Source organism: Lactuca virosa, chromosome 7, assembly GCF_052849685.1.
Source record: "Lactuca virosa cultivar CGN04683 chromosome 7, Lactuca_virosa_CGN04683_v6, whole genome shotgun sequence".
Lineage (NCBI taxonomy): Eukaryota > Viridiplantae > Streptophyta > Magnoliopsida > Asterales > Asteraceae > Lactuca > Lactuca virosa.
Genome location: NC_136432.1, coordinates 156,124,153 through 156,144,081, shown reverse-complemented (window position 1 = coordinate 156,144,081; position 19,929 = coordinate 156,124,153). Strand labels below are relative to the sequence as shown.

General features: G+C 33.7%; 3 protein-coding genes across 3 annotated transcripts; 1 reads left to right on the top strand and 2 right to left on the bottom strand.

The window, feature by feature from the left end:
- Window positions 1-1,024: 1,024 nt before the first annotated feature.
- On the top strand, window positions 1,025-3,276 carry LOC145124410 (indole-3-acetic acid-amido synthetase GH3.5-like). Its single transcript, XM_079059733.1, has 3 exons — window positions 1,025-1,458; window positions 1,548-2,476; window positions 2,557-3,276. The coding sequence occupies exons 1-3, from the start codon at window positions 1,130-1,132 to the stop codon at window positions 3,144-3,146; spliced, it is 1,848 nt and encodes a 615-aa protein (XP_078915859.1). The 5' UTR covers window positions 1,025-1,129; the 3' UTR covers window positions 3,147-3,276.
- A 1,456-nt stretch (window positions 3,277-4,732) lies between these two features.
- On the bottom strand, window positions 4,733-5,271 carry LOC145127260 (uncharacterized). Its single transcript, XM_079062482.1, has 2 exons — window positions 5,243-5,271; window positions 4,733-5,141 (listed from the first exon to the last, which is right to left on the bottom strand). Exons 1-2 carry the CDS (start codon window positions 5,269-5,271, stop codon window positions 4,733-4,735), a joined length of 438 nt encoding a protein of 145 aa, XP_078918608.1.
- Window positions 5,272-5,350: 79 nt separating this feature from the next.
- LOC145127258 (uncharacterized) lies at window positions 5,351-6,040 on the bottom strand. Its single transcript, XM_079062481.1, has one exon. The coding sequence runs from the start codon at window positions 6,038-6,040 to the stop codon at window positions 5,351-5,353; it is 690 nt and encodes a 229-aa protein (XP_078918607.1).
- Between the last annotated feature and the right edge of the window lie 13,889 nt (window positions 6,041-19,929).

Below are 19,929 nucleotides of genomic sequence, written 5' to 3'. Positions count from 1 at the left end.
TCCGTCGACTGAAAAACCCAACCCAAATACACCAAGAAGATCGCCAATCTGCCTCGACTGCTCCCTTCGTGTGTGCTGTCGTGTCAGAAAGGAAGAGACGATGACGACAGTCGTCGGATGCTGCCTCTGTTTCCCCTGATTCTGTTCAATCGCTTCCACCGAATCACTCCTCCCTTCGCCTTCTTCCTCTTCTGATCCCATCACTCCACTTCTGATCCCATCAACCCCAGACCTCCGAAGGTCTCACTTCGTCGCTATTGCTACTTGCGACACCCATTGGACCCTTCCTTTTCTTCGGTAGTTGACCACCGGAGCACGCCACTCGGGTGCGATGGGTCTACAATCGTCAGACGAGAAAGAGAAGTGTAGTGGTGGTAAGTTATTAACTGGATTCGTTTGCTGGTAGCGATTATACACAAAATAGTGAATGGATTTTCCTTTTTGATTTTGGGTTGCAGGTGATCTACTGGAAAAAAGAAAAATAGAGAAAAAGGGGTGGGTGGGGAAGAAGACGACGGAGGAGAGAGAGAGAGAGAGAGAGAGAGAGAGAGAGAGAGATTTTGTATTTATTTATTAATTATAAAATGGTTAAAAAAGAAAGAAAAATGAAAAATAAATATGTTAAGGGTATTTTAGTCTTTTCAATTTGGAGAGGGACCAAATCTGCAACGAAACTAGCTCAAAAGGACCACTAATCCAAAAAAGTCGGGGTTTGGACTAAAACCCCAAAAAAATACATAGCACAGAGACCATTTTTGCAATTTTGTCTCAAATATATAGAAATCGAAAAATATATTATTCTTTTAAGTTATTATCTCTTAAATTTAAAAATATAAACTTTGTAAAAAAAATATATTTATTCAAAATGATATAAAAAATAAAACAATAATCCATCCCTTCGGTTTTATTTTAATTTTATAAAATCGACCAAAACGTGGATGCATTTACAATCAAGCCACTGGCCAATCGACATGCGGTATACTGTTCTTTTTGCACTTTAAAAGGCTTTGATACAACATGGACCACTTCCTACCTTCATTTCCTTCTTCTATATAACTCCCCTTCCCCTACCCTCTCCTCCCTGTAACACCTCTACCTTCCGCCACAACAATCACCACCGTCTACCAACATGCCTGAAGCTCCAAAAACCCCACATGGAAACTCCATAGACGATTACACTCTTACAGAAAAGAACAAAAAAACTCTTGAGTTCATCGAAGATGTCACCTCAAACCCCGACCAAGTCCAACAACGAGTCCTCTCTGAAATCCTCACACAAAATGCCAACGTTGAATACCTCAACCGCCATGGTTTTTCCGGTCAGACTGACCGTGATACCTTCAAGAAACTTATACCCGTCATCACCTACGAAGACCTCCAGCCTGATATCACCCGTATCGCCAATGGCGACAAGACCCCAATTCTCTCCTCTCACCCCATTTCTGAATTCTTAACAAGGTACACCATTTTTAATCATACAATGAATTAATGGGTTTTTGGATTATGATGTTGATGTTGATTTTGACTTTTATATATGATTGATACAGCTCTGGAACATCTGGAGGAGAGAGAAAATTGATGCCCACCATTGAAGATGAGCTTGATAGAAGGTCATTACTCTACAGCCTTTTGATGCCTGTGATGAACCAGTTTGTCCCCGGTTTAGATAAAGGCAAAGGGATGTATTTCTTGTTTATCAAATCAGAAGCCAAGACTCCAGGTGGGCTTGTAGCCCGACCCGTTTTAACTAGTTACTACAAAAGTTCCCATTTCAAACAAAGACCTTACGACCCTTACACAAACTACACCAGCCCTAATGAAACCATTCTTTGCTCTGATTCCTACCAAAGCATGTATTCCCAGATGCTTTGTGGACTTTGTCTTCACAACGAAGTTCTTCGGGTCGGGGCAGTTTTTGCTTCCGGGTTCATCCGGGCAATAAGATTCTTGGAAAAAAATTGGACCTTTTTGTGTCATGATATCAAAACTGGAACCTTGAACCCCACCATTACTGACCCTTCCGTTCGTGAAGCTGTGATGAGGGTCTTGAAACCCGACCCCAAATTATCAGACTTTATCGAGTTTGAATGCTCCAAGAAATCATGGCAGGGGATCATAACGAGGCTATGGCCAAACACCAAGTATATTGATGTTATAGTTACAGGAACTATGTCACAATACATACCCACTCTTGATTACTATGGCAATGGTCTCCCTCTTGTTTGCACAATGTATGCTTCATCGGAATGTTATTTCGGTGTCAACCTCAACCCTCTTTGTAAACCTAGTGAAGTGTCCTACACCCTTATTCCGACCATGGCTTATTTCGAGTTCCTTCCTGTTCATCGTAACAATGGAGTCACAAGTTCAATCTCGATGCCAAAATCACTCAACGAGAAAGAACAACAAGAATTGGTCGATCTTTCGGACGTGAAGCTCGGTCAAGAATACGAGCTTGTGGTTACCACTTACGCTGGTTAGTATTCGAGATTTAATCTGGTTGATGGTTTAATTACTCACCATGATTTTGATGTAATGATTGTTTGAAATTTTCAGGTCTTTATAGGTATAGAGTTGGTGATGTGTTGAGAGTTGCAGGATTCAAGAACAAATCCCCTCAGTTTAACTTTATATGCCGGAAGAACGTGGCGTTGAGCATTGACTCCGACAAAACCGATGAAGTCGAACTACACAAAGCAGTTGAAAACGCAGTGACCCATTTGATGCCGTTTGACGTGACCTTGACTGAGTACACAAGCTTCGCAGACACAACCACCATCCCAGGCCATTACGTCATCTTCTGGGAACTGAGCGTGAACAACGAGGCGACTCCAGTTCCACCATCCGTCTTTGAAGACTGCTGTCTCGCCATTGAAGAGTCGCTCAACAGTGTGTACAGACAGGGGAGGGCTTCGGATAAATCCATCGGACCACTGGAGATCAAGATCGTGGAAAATGGGACGTTTGATAAGCTGATGGACTACGCAATCAGTTTAGGTGCTTCGATCAACCAGTACAAGACCCCACGGTGTGTCAAGTTTGCACCAATCATTGAGCTGTTGAGCTCGAGGGTGGCGTCCAGTTACTTTAGCCCCAAGTGCCCGAAGTGGGTTCCGGGACACAAGCAGTGGGGGAACGTGAGTTAGTGTAGAGAAATGAATGTTAGCCATGAGTCATGTTACTTTGGTCGTTTGTTGTTGCATTAGGCAATGTACATTAGAAAACAGTTTGAAGCTTCATGGAAACTTCATAAACTCCATTGACTTTTCATCTCAATTCCAGCCAGGAAACCTGCGCATATATATATATATATATATATATATATATATATATATATATATATATATATATAAAAGTTCAAGTGAAAACCATAATTATTAGTTTTTCAAAGAACCAAATCTTTTTTTCAATTTCTAGAGTTTATACTTTATCGAAAAAAAATCTAAAAAAATCTAAATTCATATATTAACATTGTGAATGTGAAAAATATATTTCGGATTCACCGTGTGAATCCGGTTTCACATTGTGAATTTTCAAATATTCACATTGTGAATTTGACGTAAAAAAAATCGAATTTGATATCATTGGAAAAGGATAAAAAGTTATGAATTTCTGTATTTTTAGTTTTTTTTTTTTGATAAAAAATAAGTTCTAAAAGTTGAAAAAAAGATTGGTTCATTGGTTCCTGGTTAATTATTGTTTTCTATTGAACCTCACCATATATATATATATATATATATATATATATATATATATATATATATATATATATATATATATATATATATAGGTTATTTTGTTTATCATATTTATTGTGTGCTACAATGCACCAATACAAATTTAGTAATTATTTAGTAAATTAAATAATTATTTAATTAAATAAATATAGATATTAAAAGATTTCCATAATTATATGTATATTAAATGATATCCATAATTATAGTTCTCTTTTTATGGAAACTAATTAAAGCCGTCATTAATGTCAGCAATAACATTCTTTCAGAAAGAATTCGCATCTAGGTTTTATATATAAGTTCGTATTTTGTTTCAGGACTCACTCACTTAAAATACAATAAAGTTGCATGGAATATGAAGAACGAGAGTGTATTCTACTATAATACACTCTCATTTTGCTGGAATACACTCTCATTTTTCTAGATTTGAATTCATTCTCAAAGAATATTATTGTTGACATTAATCACGAATTTAATTAGTTTCCATAAAAATGAGTTATAAGTATGGATAACATTTAATATACATATAATTAATACTAAATTCCTATTGGTGCATTCTAACACACAATAGATGTGAGAAACATTTGAACATATATATATATATATATATATATATATATATATATATATATATATATATATATATATATATTCAATACAGAACCATTAGGCTGGAGGGAGTGGTGTCACCGAAACCGTACTCCCTCCCCCGCCACATAAGTGTCACGTCATTTTTTACCACATAAGTGTGGTTTCTTGTCACACCAAGGGAGTGGCGCCACACTTTTATTTTATTTTTATTTTTTTTTGTTTTTTTAGCTATTTTAATTAAAACTTTTTTTTTAATAAAAAAAACATATATTTTCATTACTTGAAAATTAAAAAAGAACAGTACATTAAAAATTCAAAAAGCATTACATCGCATTACACACAAAAAAAACATGACATTAAAATAATCCTAAAGATTTTAAAAACACAAATAAAATAACTAAAGCAAACTACATAAAGTCGTTATCCGAGAACTCGTCTTCGGAGTTATCCGGTGGATCCAAATTAAAGTTAATCTTTTGAACCCCGTAAATGTGTTCCACCAAGTCATTGCGAAGATTGTGAAATGTTTCAGTGCAACGTATCTCTGCTCTCCTATTCATATACTCTTCGCCACCAATTTCTATTGGTTGTGTCTCTGGTATGGTTTCTTCCTCGTCAAACGCACATATCGCTCTTCCTTCTTCTTCAATAATCATGTTATGCAATATGAGACATGTATACATGATTTCTTGAAGTTTTTCCTCGCCTAAATAACTTGCTGGTTTTTTCAATATGAACCATCTTTTCTTCAGAGCTCCAAAAGCACGCTCAACATCCTTCCTAGCTCTTTCTTGAGCTATCTTGAATTTCTTTCGTCTAGAACGATGTGGACACGTAAACGATTTAACAAACACAGCATACTCAGGATAGATTCCATCGACCAGATAATAACCATACTAATATGGCGTTACACGCACTTCAAAAGAAGAATCTGGTGCGGATCCATCGTATATGTTGTTAAATATAGGTGAACGATTAAGAACGTTGATGTCGTTAATCGAACCAGGAGAACCAAAAAAAGCATGTCAAATCCACATATCTTGTGATGCAACTGCTTCAAGTATGACTGTTGGGTGACCATGATCACCTCGGGTAAATTGCCCATGATATGACGTGGGACAATTTTCCCATGTCCAATGGAGACAATCTAAGCTTCCTAGCATTCCAGGAAACCCATGCGCACTAGCATGATGAGCTTGCAATTGCAGGATGTCATTACGTGTAGGCTTACATAAATATTTTGGACCATAAAACTGAATCACAGTTTTGTAGAAAAAGTGGAGACTGTCTCGTGCGATCCTAGCAGACATCCTAAAACTTTCGTCTAATGCATCAGGCGGAATGTCATATGCTAACTGACGAAATGCGGCCGTGCATTTTTGTAAGGGAGTGAAACCGGGTGTACCTCTAGCATCGTAGCGTTGTTGAAAAAAACTGTACTCTCTCGTTACATCTTCAACTATACGTTCGTATAAACCTTTGAACATTCTGAAGCGCCTACGAAAATAATACCCTTGATAAGTGGCATTCTCTTCAAAATAGTCTTGCTCCAAACGTTGGCTGGCTTCTTCACGATTTCTGGAAATATATCTTCGTGTTCTCCGTTGAGAACTAGCAGCTGCGTTATTGCATAAAACATCGTATGTTTGTTCCGCCATTTGAACACACGCAACATCGGCATCAAAAATAGTCTGAAATTCTTCAGAAGATGACATTTTTTAGAGAGAGTGGTATTTTTTTAAAAAAGTTTTGAGAGAGAGAGAAGAGGTTATATTGTGGTTAAAAACAAATGAATTGAATATGTATATATAGGAAAGAAAGGCAAAAAAAAAAAAAAAAGCAACGCCCAAAAGCATTCAACGGTCAATTATTCCACCAGCCAATCACGTGACGCGGTACTCCCCAGCCGCAGTGCGGCCAAAACCGCACCAGACCGCAGTCTGGGGGCGGTGTGCACGGTCCAGCTGGCACAAACCACGGTCCCAGACCGCGGCCACACCCTCCAGCCTTATTAGTAATGGAATCTAGGAACCCATTTCTTTTTTCACTTTTAGAACTTAGTTTAAAAAAAATCATAACTTTTTATCATTTTTCTAATAGTATCAAATTCGATAAAAAAATTTACCTTTTTTTTTCGTCAAATTCACAGTGTGAATTTGTGTATATTCACAATGTGAATATGAATTCACACGGTGAATTCGAAAAACATATAATTTAATTTTTAGCATTCACAATGTGAATTTCTGAATTTAGATATTTTTAATTTTTTTCGATAAAGAATAAGCTTTAAAACTTCAAATAATATTTGGTTCCTTGGAGAAACATTAATAATGGTTCTGTATTGAACTTTCTCTCTTTCTCTCTCCCTATATATATATATATATATATATATATATATATATATATATATATATATATATATATATATATATATATATATATATATATATATTAAAGTTCAAATAGGATCGACAAGTATTTTAGGATCATTAGGATCATATTTTCTATCATTGTTTTAGAGCTTATCTTCTATCGAAAAAAATGGGTAAATTATACCATTCGTCCCTCGTACATTTGCTAAAATGTGAAGTCTCATTCTTCACAACCAAAATTTTCATTTTTAATTTAGGTAAAACATCATTTCCATAAAACCAAGTCAAGAAAACCATAAGTATCAAATACAATCATCCCAAAAATCAGGGGTATTATAATAATGTGAAATCACAAAAGTTGTCGATAACTGTGTACAGTTAAGCCTTCGCCTTTCTACGATCATCTGAAGTACCTGAAACACATTTAAATCCAGAATTATCCGCACGAAGCTTAATGAGTTCCCCAAAATATCACATACAACACAACATAATAAACATCTATAGGTTATCAGCAACCCTGGGACTATCAACAGTCCTAAGGACTATCAGGAGTCATATGGGCTCACAGCAGCCCCATAGGTTATCAGCAACCCTGCGGACTATCAGAAGTCCTAGAGTTATCAGCAACTCGATAATACACATAACAACAATCAGCAAATAAGACTCAACTAGTCTAACATGTGCACCACTATAACATAGGTAATAAAGTTAGAAAACTCACCTCGCAAATAGAAAACACACACAACAACTCTCTGACAGTGAAAACTGATACTATGAATCACTTAATCGTCAATATAGAAGTTGTTGGAAATAGTGTCTAAGGTCATTAACTATTGGTAATATTTCTAATAATAACAGGGTCCTTTTGGGTTGCCCTCAAGACCCAAACTATGTAGAATAAATAAAATGAGAAATTGGTTTATTAATTATTATGGTTAATAATTAATTAGAAACTAATTGGAAATATATTTTGGGAATTAATTAACAGTTTAATTAATTAAAGGGTTGAATATTCATTAATCGATAGTTGGTTAATCAGGAATGTTCCAAAACCCTTATGGAATTAAGGTTGGATGAAAATCACTCCATCCCACATGGGAAAGGGAGTGAATTTTGTGGTTAGGCTCCCATCCCACATGGGAAGGAGTACAAAACCTAAGAAGGCATCCAAGGATATAAATAGGGTCGTAGGTATTTCATTCTTCCTTGCACCTTGGCTTGAAATTTCGCCAACCCTTCTTCCTCCCCCTCTTAGGGACGATTTCTAACCCTCTTTGGGTTTGTTAAATTGACCATTCTCCTAGTTATTTTATTCCACTCTTTGGTGTCATTGGGTGTGATACCATTAGAGGGATTTTGGTTTGGGTCCTCTCATCCAAGCAACTTCATGGAGGACGAAATCTCAAGCATGGAGATTAAGGGCTACGAAAAAGGTATGTTTTTCTTCTTTGTATTTTGTTTTCTAAGGTAGATGTAATTAGCATGAAACCATAGATCCATAGGTTGCATGTACACTTAGGTATATCATAGTTTCGTTTTTTCTGCTACCTAGTTTAGAGTGTATTTGATGCGTAGAAAACCCAACAAAAGTACCCTCTCAGTATACACCCTAATACCCTCAAATTGACGAAAAGTCAACTTAGTCAAAAAGTTAACAGTTAAATTCATCGGCCAAAGTCAACCCCAGCTGACCTCCACGTTGTGGCCACCCATAAGGCACATGGTGGCATCTTCACGACAAAACATTCGCAGTGACACCATCCACCACGTCGTGGCAAGCAAATCGCCACGTCGTGGACACTGGATTTTATATCTCAATGTATTAAGCTCTTAACCCTTAATCACTAGAGCCCCAAATCTCATATCTGAACTCTCTCAAGGTCTTGATGGACAAAGTTTCCAACATTGTCCATTAAGACATCCAAATAAGCCAAGATCTCTAATTCTAAGCTCTTAACATTTTTAACAAATGTATGGACACCCAAGTAAGTCATAAGAGTCCCTTTTCTGACCACCACCATGGTCCAAAAACCAAATAGGATACTCCACTGTTCCATAGTTCACTCAAACTACAAGAACAAGAAGATTTTGCCCAAAAAGCTCATAAAATGACATCGAACAAGATCTAGAGATATAATGAGCAAGGTGAAGACTTTATACCTCCAAAAGACCATAAATGTGATGGAGATGTAAGATCTAAGATGGAACCAAGCACGCAAGCACCAAAATGTACTCCTTCATTCAACCTTCACAAAAGTGGCTTCCTACACTCAAAACACACATATGGAGGCTAGGGTTTGGATCGGATGAGATCTCAGGGGGTGGAGATTGCCAAAATGAGGTAACCTTAGGAGTTAGTAGCTTTAACTTCGACACAAACACGAAGATCTAGGGCACGGTCATGCCCGAGACCGTGAGTTTTATGGCAGACCGTGAGTTTTGAACGCATTTTTTGCCAGATCGCACATTTTTTGCCTAAACGCGCTTTTTGACCATGCTTTTTGTTGAAACTTCAAATGGCATTTAATCTTCATTCCACCTTCACTTTAACTTTAACCCAAGTCATGTTGCTCAAATATGTGATGAAAAGGACAAACACGACCCATGTTGGTATGAAAGGGACCGTCTTTCAAACGTAGTCGTTTGCTATGATGATGTGCAACGACTCAGGTTATTTCTTCATGTTTTCTTCTATGAAATAACCAACCCATCTTATTTTTATGCTCCAATGCTCCATGCTCCAGGATCCAAGCTCCATCATCCAAGCCCCATGCTTGCATGCATAGCTCCAATGCTCTGTGCTCCATAGCTTACAAAATAAATCAAACGATAGTGAAGTACTAGGTATTCTGAACAAAAAAAATGTAAGTGCCCAAATAGTTAACTGAAGGATCTTGTATGCTCAAAAATCATATTAAAGTGATATTGCTAATTAACATATGATACTAATGGGTCACACTAACAACAACTTGATATAATTGATTATTTATTTGAAATTGATTTTAATATATATTCAATAAACTCTTATAATTAAATTGGAATTATTTATTTCTAGGAAATAATTAATTTTCATTAGCAAGTAACATTACTTATTTCATATGGTATGAATTAACATGTCATGCACAACTTTTTCGACTAGATGAATTACTTTTGTGTTTTACCAAAAAGTCAAGGTTTATATTTTATAAAGGAAGTGTATAACTTTATAAACTACTTGCATTCTTTTTTAATGAAAACCATGACCTCTCTAAGGCATGGGTTTTTCATTTGTTTAGTAAAAAGGATCCAAGGCTATCTTGCATGCATGGACATAATAATGAGCTAGGGACATGGTTGCTTAAAAAGTGTTAATACTTTTTGGTTAAGGACTTCACTTTATGCATTAAGAGAGATGAAGCTTTCATTTTTTGGTCTTAGACTTGGAATGGCCGAAATTTTCATGCTCTCTCCCGTTCTCTCACTTTTGGTTCATATTTTGAAGATTTACTCTCTGCCCATTATCTCTTGAAGTTCATATTGGTTATGAAGTTGAAGCTTAAGAGTTAAGAGTTTAAGACTAGCATCTACATCAAATTGGGTTCTCGGTGGCGTCTCTAAAGTTCATCAGTCTTCATCAACTTCCAAGCCTCCCAAGAGGATCTAAAGAACTACAAAGGTTGTTATTTCTTCATCTTCTTCTTTGGTTGGTGTTGTTTTTCTTTCCAAACTTTGAAAGATGATCCTTGATGGGTGTAACTTGTTTATGTTGATCAAAAAATATTATAAGTCTTCTGTTGCTAAAATCATATTTTTGAATTAAAACCCAACAATTGGTATCAAAAGCCACCTTGCAAGTTTGGTTAGATGTTCTGATTTTTTAAAATCTTAGTTTTTAGAGAATATGGATAACTTGGTTTTGTATAAAAACAAGTTCATACATATTTTCTAGACAACTTTATAATTGTTATTTTTTTGTGACAAAATTTGCATGCATCTTTTGTCATTTAAAGTTGTCTTAGAAAAAAAAAAAGGTTGTTTAATGTGTATGTTGATATGTATGTTGTGCATCACCTAGCCAAAGACCGTTATGTTTGTTGTGTTGTTGTGTTTGTTATTTTTATTATAAAAACGGTTGTAATAATTTATTTATTCCTATAGTATGTAATAAATTAAATAGGTTAGTTTTCTTGGTTTATTTTTGTAAATAATAGATTAGTTGTTACAAATAATTTATTTGTACAAAAATGTAACAAGAAATGAAGTTGAAACCATTTTTTGCAGACCAAAGAGCAATTTTCGAGTTTATGATCATGCTGAAAGTTAGTGACAGTTTCTGAAAAGTGTCACTAATGCTGTTTTTAAAGGGTTGTTGGACTTTTAGCGACAACTGCTGAAATATTGCTTTCAAGAAGCTTTTCAAATCTTTTGCAAGCAAATGGTGTTTTCTCAAGTGGGAGCTTCTACAACAATATTACAAGAAGATTTTTGGTCCCTTAAAATGTCCATTTCGGAATGGACTTGGCATTTTTTTGTTGGCTCACAAAACATGTCATTAGTTGGTTATGTTTATGCACATTTATTTTTATGCATGTTTGTGCTGTTTATTTTATGAAATTATTATGTATGGTTGATAAATTAGTTTTTCACATGTTAAAATAATTTTTGGAAAAAGTAAACATCACATGGAGTTTGGTTTCAAAATTTATAATGTGGACATAAGATGTAACAAGTTATTGTTTTAAAATAAAATCCGGTTTTATAAAAATATTAATAACATCAAATTTTGAAATACTCGAATATAAGTTTTAAAATGGTGATTTTTGTAACTTATACAAACTCCAAATATATAAACAGTAAAATGAAGTTTTATCAAAGATATAAAAGGTTCAAATACACTCAACTTAATACCGGTTATTAAAATTGAATCGCGTCAAATTATATAAAAACTAGCTTTTTATATAGAACCTTTAAGAGTGATTTTCTTTTGAAAATTGATATCATGGTTTATTATATGCATGTAATAACCATGATAGCATATGTTTTTAAAAACTACAATTATAAAACATATAAAAGACCCTTTTACAAATCTCAAATCTATGCAATCTCTTTTGAAGACCACTCGCACATCTCTTGTATGCACTAGTAGGATAAATTATACCTAACCGCTTAGTGTTATCTTTTTATGGTCGGGGTGTCTTCGCGATTTCTATAACCAAGTTATAGGCCAATTAAACAAGTTTTTCAAATTGGATGATTTGATCGGAAATATTTTGTGATAAAGGATACCTAAGCAAAAGAGTTTTGAGGCATAGATGAGATCAAACATGTCTAATTAAATTTATTATTAGTGATCCCACAAATCTAGGATTTTTATAGTAAGATATATATGATAATCGATACCTACCAGTTTGAATTCAAATTGATGGGATAAAAGATACCTAACCATTTATTTGTTCTGCAACTTGGATCCTAGACTTTGATAACTAATGTTTATGGAAATTAAAAGGGTATTAACTATTAAAAAGTTTAAATATTGAAAATACTAAATGAATTTTGTTAAAATTTTGTAGTTAAATAATCCACTCTCGTTACCATGAATTGTCATTTTTCTTTAATGACTTAATGAAACAATAAAATTCGCTAGATACAACTTCAATGAATGGGTTCATGTCTTATGAGACAATCTCGTGAGAGATATGAAATTGTATACTCTTAAAGGTTCTAGTCCTAAACTATTTGCTTTGAGCAATAAGCCTGAACATGATACCTAGTAAAGGTATCACTATGATGTTATAGATGTTTCTAACATCAAACTAGGAATAGTACAAGGCCCAAAAGAGTCACCTTGTGTGATCTAGGAGGACCATGTTTTATGGACTGGATACTTTTAAGCCCAATAAATCCAATAAGGCCCACATAGATGGATCTTGTTTCTTTTATGGAGAAACTGAACAATGGAAGAGGATATGCTCCTCTTATCTGGAAAGAAAGTCTGGAAGAGACTAGTACTTCAGGTATCTACTAGATAGAACTCATACTTTTCATATAACACTTAGGTACTTGGTACTTAAATGTTAATCTAATATTTGTAATTGGCTTGCAGATATTTACAGAAGAGTAACCAGCTGAGCACACAATCAAGTTGGAACTACACTCTCGGAATTTAGTTTATTAATTATGCTAGGAACATAATATAGTTGTAATTTAAAACATGTTTTTTTGGGAACAATTTAAGTTTTTAATTTAGCTTGTCTAAATATATGTCTTAGTTTAATTATGAATGCTTGCCTATTTGCTTAAATCGTTTTTTCATAACGATCACCTTTATATTCAGAAATGATTAAAATTCTTTTTATGAGACTAGATCTTCTAATAAGAATTATAAAGTAAATATCAATGATTTATAAATAACAATTTCTATATGCAAAATACTTTTGACTTAAACTTGTTTTAAATCAAACTCATCTTTGACATTGTTATTTTTTTATATAAATGGCATTCACATATTCCAACTTCCAGAAAGGGATCCTTGAAGGAAAATAATGTAGTTTATTTGACATATGTAAATCTTATATATATATATAAAAGATTCCTAATGATATTTTCACTAAGTAGTAGAGAAAATAATTACTAAGGAACTATACACAATGGTGTATGACTTCCTTTCTAATGAATGTCTAAGATTAAGCATAAGACACCAAAATCAACTTTATTAACAACTATAATAGTTATAAATTATATTTTACATGTTAAAACATAATTGTGGAATATTTGTTTAAGTTTTGAAATATAAATTTGAGATACAAATCGGTAAGAACTATCTAAGGCCTTAATGATAATAAAGGATGAATTAAATCTTACTTGATATGATTTGCTTTCTAATTTGTAGAAATGTCCTCCTTTTATTTCCTTGGGATAACACATATGACACTATTTATTGTACATTGAGTACAAATACCAACTAATAAGTAGATATAATATTTTCTTTATAAGATTTTGTATGAAAAGGCTCCATCCCTATCTTAATTAAATGTTTTATGGATTTAATGTCTATGTTGGACTAAAGCTTTTAAACCCAAAATATACTAAATAAATATTACATAATACTCTAAATGTGTCGTATATTATTATATGCAAACCCACCAAAAATAAGTTCTCTTATTCCTCTGATAGCTGAGTTAGTAGAAAGCAATCTTCTAATGACAAAGCAAGTAGGAGGTACATAGAACTTGAAACAGCTCAAGAACCAAAACTTGATGTAGTAATAGTTGGCACTAGTTTTAACAAGGGATTGTTAAACTTGAATAATAGATATTCATGAACACAAATCGTTCGCGTTAGTGGTGGAAATCATCTATGACTTGATAAATGTGGAATCTCTCATTGATGAGCTTTTATTGAGGATTTCTAGCAAATCCATCAAATACCAAAATGTTATGTCAGATCTCGAATCTGATAAATGACTTGGAGTCATGAACATGAGATGTAATCCATGTATGATAATCAAGTATGGTCGTGATTGAACTTTCTCTCTATAGCAATGCTAGAAGGAGTAAGTGATTCTTCTAGAAAGAAAACATTACATGTATAACTATACATATTTAAAGCAAGACTTATTTTAAAAGGATTTTTTTTCATACTCATGTCATTGACCATGGTCTTTATCATACTCATGACATTGACTATGATCAAATCTTTTTCACAAGTAGCTATGATTAGATCAACAAGCATATTGTTTACTATAAACTCATATTCTAGATATGAGATATAGCAAATAGGTTCCAAGAAAGACCACTTTTCTTAATAGACATCTACTAGAAGATATGTATATAGATTAGCCTGTAGGTTTTCTTAATCCATGTTATCCTAACAAAATGTGTAGAGCTTGAGATCCACTAGTGGATATAAAGCAAACATCTCAATTTTGAAATCATCATTTCAATATGAAACCACAAGGTATGCTTTTATATCAAACTGAATAGAACATGTGTATTTACTAAGACTAGTGGGAGCATAGTGATATTCCTAATCTTGTATGAATGAGACATACTTAATCATAAATTACATTCTGACCATGCCAGACCTTTTCACCTTGATCCAGAATGTGTTTCTAAAATGAAAGACTTAGGAATAACAAGATACATTGATGGAATGTAAAATCTATAGGGATAGATAAAATGAATGTTAATTATATCTTTATGCATATATTGATAATATCTTAAAAGAGATCAAGATAGAAGATTCCTTTGGAGGAACCATTACATTGTTACATGGCACTGATTTTGAGAAAGCCTCAAAAGAACCTATCGCATAGGCTTGAACTAGCTAAAATGATTTATGTTCAATTTTCTTGGAAAATGAATCCATCATTTATGTCGTATTATGCATAAGACCTGGTATATGATCATGATATGAGCATATCATAATATACCAATTGAATACATGGTTAAGTCACCAGATGACTAAAGGAACATTCTAAGAATACTTTAGAAGAACTAAGAGAATGTATATAAGACGATTAGTTTAAAATAAAATATTTACGTAAAGAGCTACATAAGATTCTGATTTCTAAGAAAATATAGATAATTATGAATTATAATTGGATTATGACTTCATTGTGGGATGAAGAGTAAGTTTAGTTGGAATGAGGTCCAAGCAAAACAAAATGACACAATATACTACAAAATAAGAATACACTACTTTAGAAGTTAAAATCTAATATGATTGGATGAATGAGTTCATTGAAAAACTATGTTGATCTCCGCCATTTAAGGATCACATAGAAATCTTTGTGACTTCGAGAGTGTACTTAATCGAGCTAAGAGAGTTTATGTCACGAAAGAACGCCAATCATATATTCCAAGATATTTGGCTATACCTAGAGTAAAGTCAAATATGGAGATGATAGTATTCTCAAAATTCACACAAATTAATTTTAGTCGAACCCATTAATAAATTCCTTCTTTTAAGCTATGGATGAATGGTCACACTTCATCTATAAGACTTTATTGTTCTAGAAATGGGATTTTGATTTGGATTTAGTATTTGGATATTAGAACATTGTAACAACAACTATTATATAATGTTTTGATATATACTGGGATATGATCATAACAACAATACTTGTTGTGTTCTATATTAACATGTGTAATCCATTAATAATCTTATTATTCTAAAGGTTCATAATCGGTTATAATTGAGGGAACAATTATGAAGTAAGACTAATATGAATTGGAGTGGTTGACGTTCACCAGATGAAGGTAGGAAATGGGTTGTAACCAAGTTTCATAGGTACTTGTCAGAGAACTGATATTGAACTGACCTGCATCAAGATCATCTCATGGATTGCTATCGTGAATGATACTTGATTAAAAGGTACTATCTTTGTATCCTTAACACCTGAGATACATAGTGGGACTTAAGTGTAGGGAGTATTGCGCTTAGATATGGTCACACACTGGTCCTTAACCGAGCAGATATAAAAACCATTTTCAGGTATGGTATGAACTATGCAAGAGGCTTATATAGTCAAGATGGGATTTGTTCCTCTTATGTGTTGAGAATTAGACATCTAAGGAGCCTTCCCAAAAGTTGAACATCTAATGAGATTGATTCCGATCTGTATCTCATGTTCAACATGATGTATGTGACAACGGGATAAATGATAAACTTACCTTATACACCAATTGTAACTTGGAGCTTTTTGGGAATTGGGCGTTGATAGAATGACACAAAGTCCTATGTTGATGGGGGCAGTGAAATGTTGCTATATGTTCACCACTGTCTATATCAGTCTAATATGAGTCTTGCGCAAGTGGGATATTGAAGGATCTTGTATGCTCAAGAATCATATTAAAGTGATATTGCTAATTAACATATGATACTAATGGGTTACACTAACAACAACTTGATATAATTGATTATTTATTAGAAATTGATTTTAATAGTTATTCAATAAACTCTTATACTTAAATTGGAAATTATTTATTTCTAGGAAATACTTAATTTTCATTAGCAAGTAACATTACTTATTTCATATGGTATGAATTAACATGTCATGTACAACTTTCTGGACTAGATGAATTCCTTTTGTCTTTTACCAAAAAGTAAAGGTTTATATTTTATAAAGAAAGTGTATAAATTTATAAACTACTTGCATTCTTTTTTAATGAAAACCATGACCTCTCTAAGGCATGGGTTTTTCATTTGTTTAGTAAAAAGGATCCAAGGCTATCTTTCATGCATGGACATAATAATGAGCTAGGGACATGGTTGCTTAAAAAGTGTTAACACCTTTTGGTTAAAGACTTCACTTTATGCATTAAGAGAGATGAAGCTTTCATTTTTTGGTCTTAGATCTTGAATGGCAAAAATTTGCATGCTCTCTCCCATTCTCTCACTTTTGGTTCATCTTTTGAAGATTTACTCTCTTGCTTATTATCTCTTGAAGTTCATATTGGTTATGAACTTCAATCTTAAGAGTTAAGAGTTGAAGACTAGCATCTACATCAAGTTGGGTTCTTGTTGGTGTCTCTAAAGTTCATCATTCTTCATCAACTTCCAAACCTCCCAAGAGGATCCAAAGTACTACAAGGGTTGTTATTTCTTCATCTTCTTCTTTGGTTGGTGTTGTTTTTCTTTCCAAACTTTGCAAGATGATCCTTGGCGCGTTTAACTTGTTTATACTATTAAAAAATATTATAAGTCTTCCGTTGCTAAAATCATGTTTTTGAAATTAATTTTGTTATTAGAACCCAACATTAACTAAATGCTAGAATTAGGAAGTAAAATGCAATGGAAAGACAGGAATAGAAGTGCAAAATAGGTGCACAAAATGCACCTATAAAACCTCCCTAAGCTTAGACCTTTTTTGTCCTCAAGAAATAACAAAATGAAGAATAACCCTAGAGAAGATGATAGGTGAATAAAATGAAACTAATACGAAAAAAGTGGAAAAAACCTAGAAGGCACTAAGACCGAATGCATGCAAAGAAAAACAACATAAATAACATATGTACAAAAAGGAAACAAAACTAGGAAAAATAAGATTAACAAAGCTTCATAAATAAAAATAAAAGTTTTTGTTGTTTTTGTTTTGAAAGTTTTTGGATGCCATGCCGAAAATGAGATGCAAAAACTTTAAAATTAGAATTGAAATATTTTTTTGTTTTTTGTAAATTTTCAAATGTAGAATGCAAGAAAAATGAAAATAAGAAAGTTAAAATCTTTTTCCCAAGAAACGGCGCCAATTTGTTACATATGTTAAACCCAATAAATAATAGGGGTACAATAGAGTCCAAATACACTGTTTCAACGCAATAAAAAATGTAGTACAAGGCAAGCAGGTTTGATCCTCAGAGACACGGGACAAAATCTATACCTCTTTGCACAAGGCACTTTAGTCACAAAAAAGGGATTTGTATGAAAAACTGAAATAATGTAAATAACAATCTACTTTGAAAACATGCAGAAAACTAAACAGATTTGTCAACAATATGTTGGAATGGTTCTAGTTCTAGTTCTCAATGTTGTCATTTAACTTGATTATGACTTGATGTAATTCATTATTGCTATTCTAAGTTGAACCTGAAAGATATTAATACGCTCTAATACCTCTCGTTTGCCAAATTATCTAACCAAAACACGTTCTTTGACTAGAACTCGCTTTACTAATTCAACCTAAACATGCTCTTAGATTGTATTGAAAATCTTCATTAAGTTTTGTACAAGCTTCCCAACAATGTTCATTTTTTCTCATCCGCTCAGAAGTTTAAAAACATGTGATATCTATTCTACAATAAGAAAACATATTGTTTGTTACCAATCATTAACCTTATAGAACGATTAGGGGCCCTAAAAGTTAATTAACTACATAAGAATTCAATTCATATAAGTGGCCAATCAAACATAAATCAAATTCAAGTATTCTAGTTCAAACAAGAACATAATCACTAGAATAGAATCATAAATTCGATATTATGTTCATATGCTTCAACTCAAGCAATCAACATGTTTTGAACAAGAACTAGAAATTAGGGTTTCTTATCCATATATGGCTAAGAAAAAATCAAACAAAGAGATGAAACTAGAAATGTTTAATGCTTACAAATTGAAATTACTAATGATTGCAATGATTAGAATCCTTCAAAATCCTCCAAAAATCACCCAAAATGCCCACCAAAACTCTAGAATCCGTTTGTTTGTATAATGAGCCAAAAACCTACATTTTAGCACAAGTCTTAACCGCCCATCGCAAAAATGCACGGTCATGCCCAAAGCCGTGAGTTATGTGGCAAACTGTGATTTTTTAACACGCTTTTTTTTCAGACTGCACTTTTTTGCCAAACCGCACTTTTTTTTCCTGAACGCGCTTTTTGCTGAAACTTCAATTCGCCTTTGATCTTCATTCTGCCTTCACTTTATAACACCCCATTTTTTCACCTTTCAGTAGGATTTAATATAAACCGTCGTTTATAAAATTTAAAGTAGATATATAACACTCTTTAGCCCAAGTAATCATTATAAGCATGTAGGAAATGTTGATATGATTTCCGTAGACATATAGAACGCTTTAATCCAATTTCGCATGTAGAATTTATGCTTCTTTGAAGTTTCGCGATTAAACCGACAAGGCTCAGCATATCGTGAAAAGTGAATTTTTGATAGGTCGCTTATTATCCTAAGCAATCTAAATGAAATTCGTAGTATTCATAAAACTGTGGCCGTGTATATAGAGAACGTCCAAATCTGACTTCGTGAGAGAAAGTTATGATATTTCGAAGTTTCAGTGTAGTAGTGCGGGCCCAGAAACCGAAATTCAAATCGGTTGATTGTTAGCCGAAAAAATCTAAACGAGAATTGAAGATCTCATAAATATAAACTCGTCGATATAAAGACAGTCGAGAGTGGAGTTCGTATGAAGGAGTTATGAATTTTGCACGTACTTTAACAGTCTAAATCGGTCTAAATATGAAATTTTGTTAGGGGAAAGAATTAGATGTTGCAACCTTAATGAAAATCGTAAAGCTCGACAATAGGATTACGGGGATATAAAGAACGTCGAAAACGGAGCTCGTATGCGAAAGTTATGGTCGTCCGAAGATCTGCGAGAAACTGCCTAGGCTGATGACGTGGCACCACCAGGTGGTGCCACATGGCATTGTCGGCCGGCCGCTCCTCCAAGAGGCAAGGTGACATAGCATCACAAAATTCGCACACATGGTACCACGAATTTGTGACACGTGACACCTTCT

What these genes read in the sequence shown, in the direction of transcription:
- LOC145124410 (XM_079059733.1), top strand. Translation starts at nt 1,130, where the DNA reads ATGCCTGAAGCTCCAAAAACCCCACATGGAAACTCCATAGACGATTAC. An exon ending in ATTTCTGAATTCTTAACAAG is followed by an intron (nt 1,459 to 1,547) that starts GTACACCATTTT and finishes TGATTGATACAG; the next exon opens with CTCTGGAACATCTGGAGGAG. An exon ending in TGTGGTTACCACTTACGCTG is followed by an intron (nt 2,477 to 2,556) that starts GTTAGTATTCGA and finishes TGAAATTTTCAG; the next exon opens with GTCTTTATAGGTATAGAGTT.
- LOC145127260 (XM_079062482.1), bottom strand. Translation starts at nt 5,271, where the DNA reads ATGGATCCGCACCAGATTCTTCTTTTGAA. An exon ending in CACCAGATTCTTCTTTTGAA is followed by an intron (nt 5,142 to 5,242) that starts GTGCGTGTAACG and finishes ACATCGTTCTAG; the next exon opens with ACGAAAGAAATTCAAGATAG.
- LOC145127258 (XM_079062481.1), bottom strand. Translation starts at nt 6,040, where the DNA reads ATGTCATCTTCTGAAGAATTTCAGACTATTTTTGATGCCGATGTTGCG.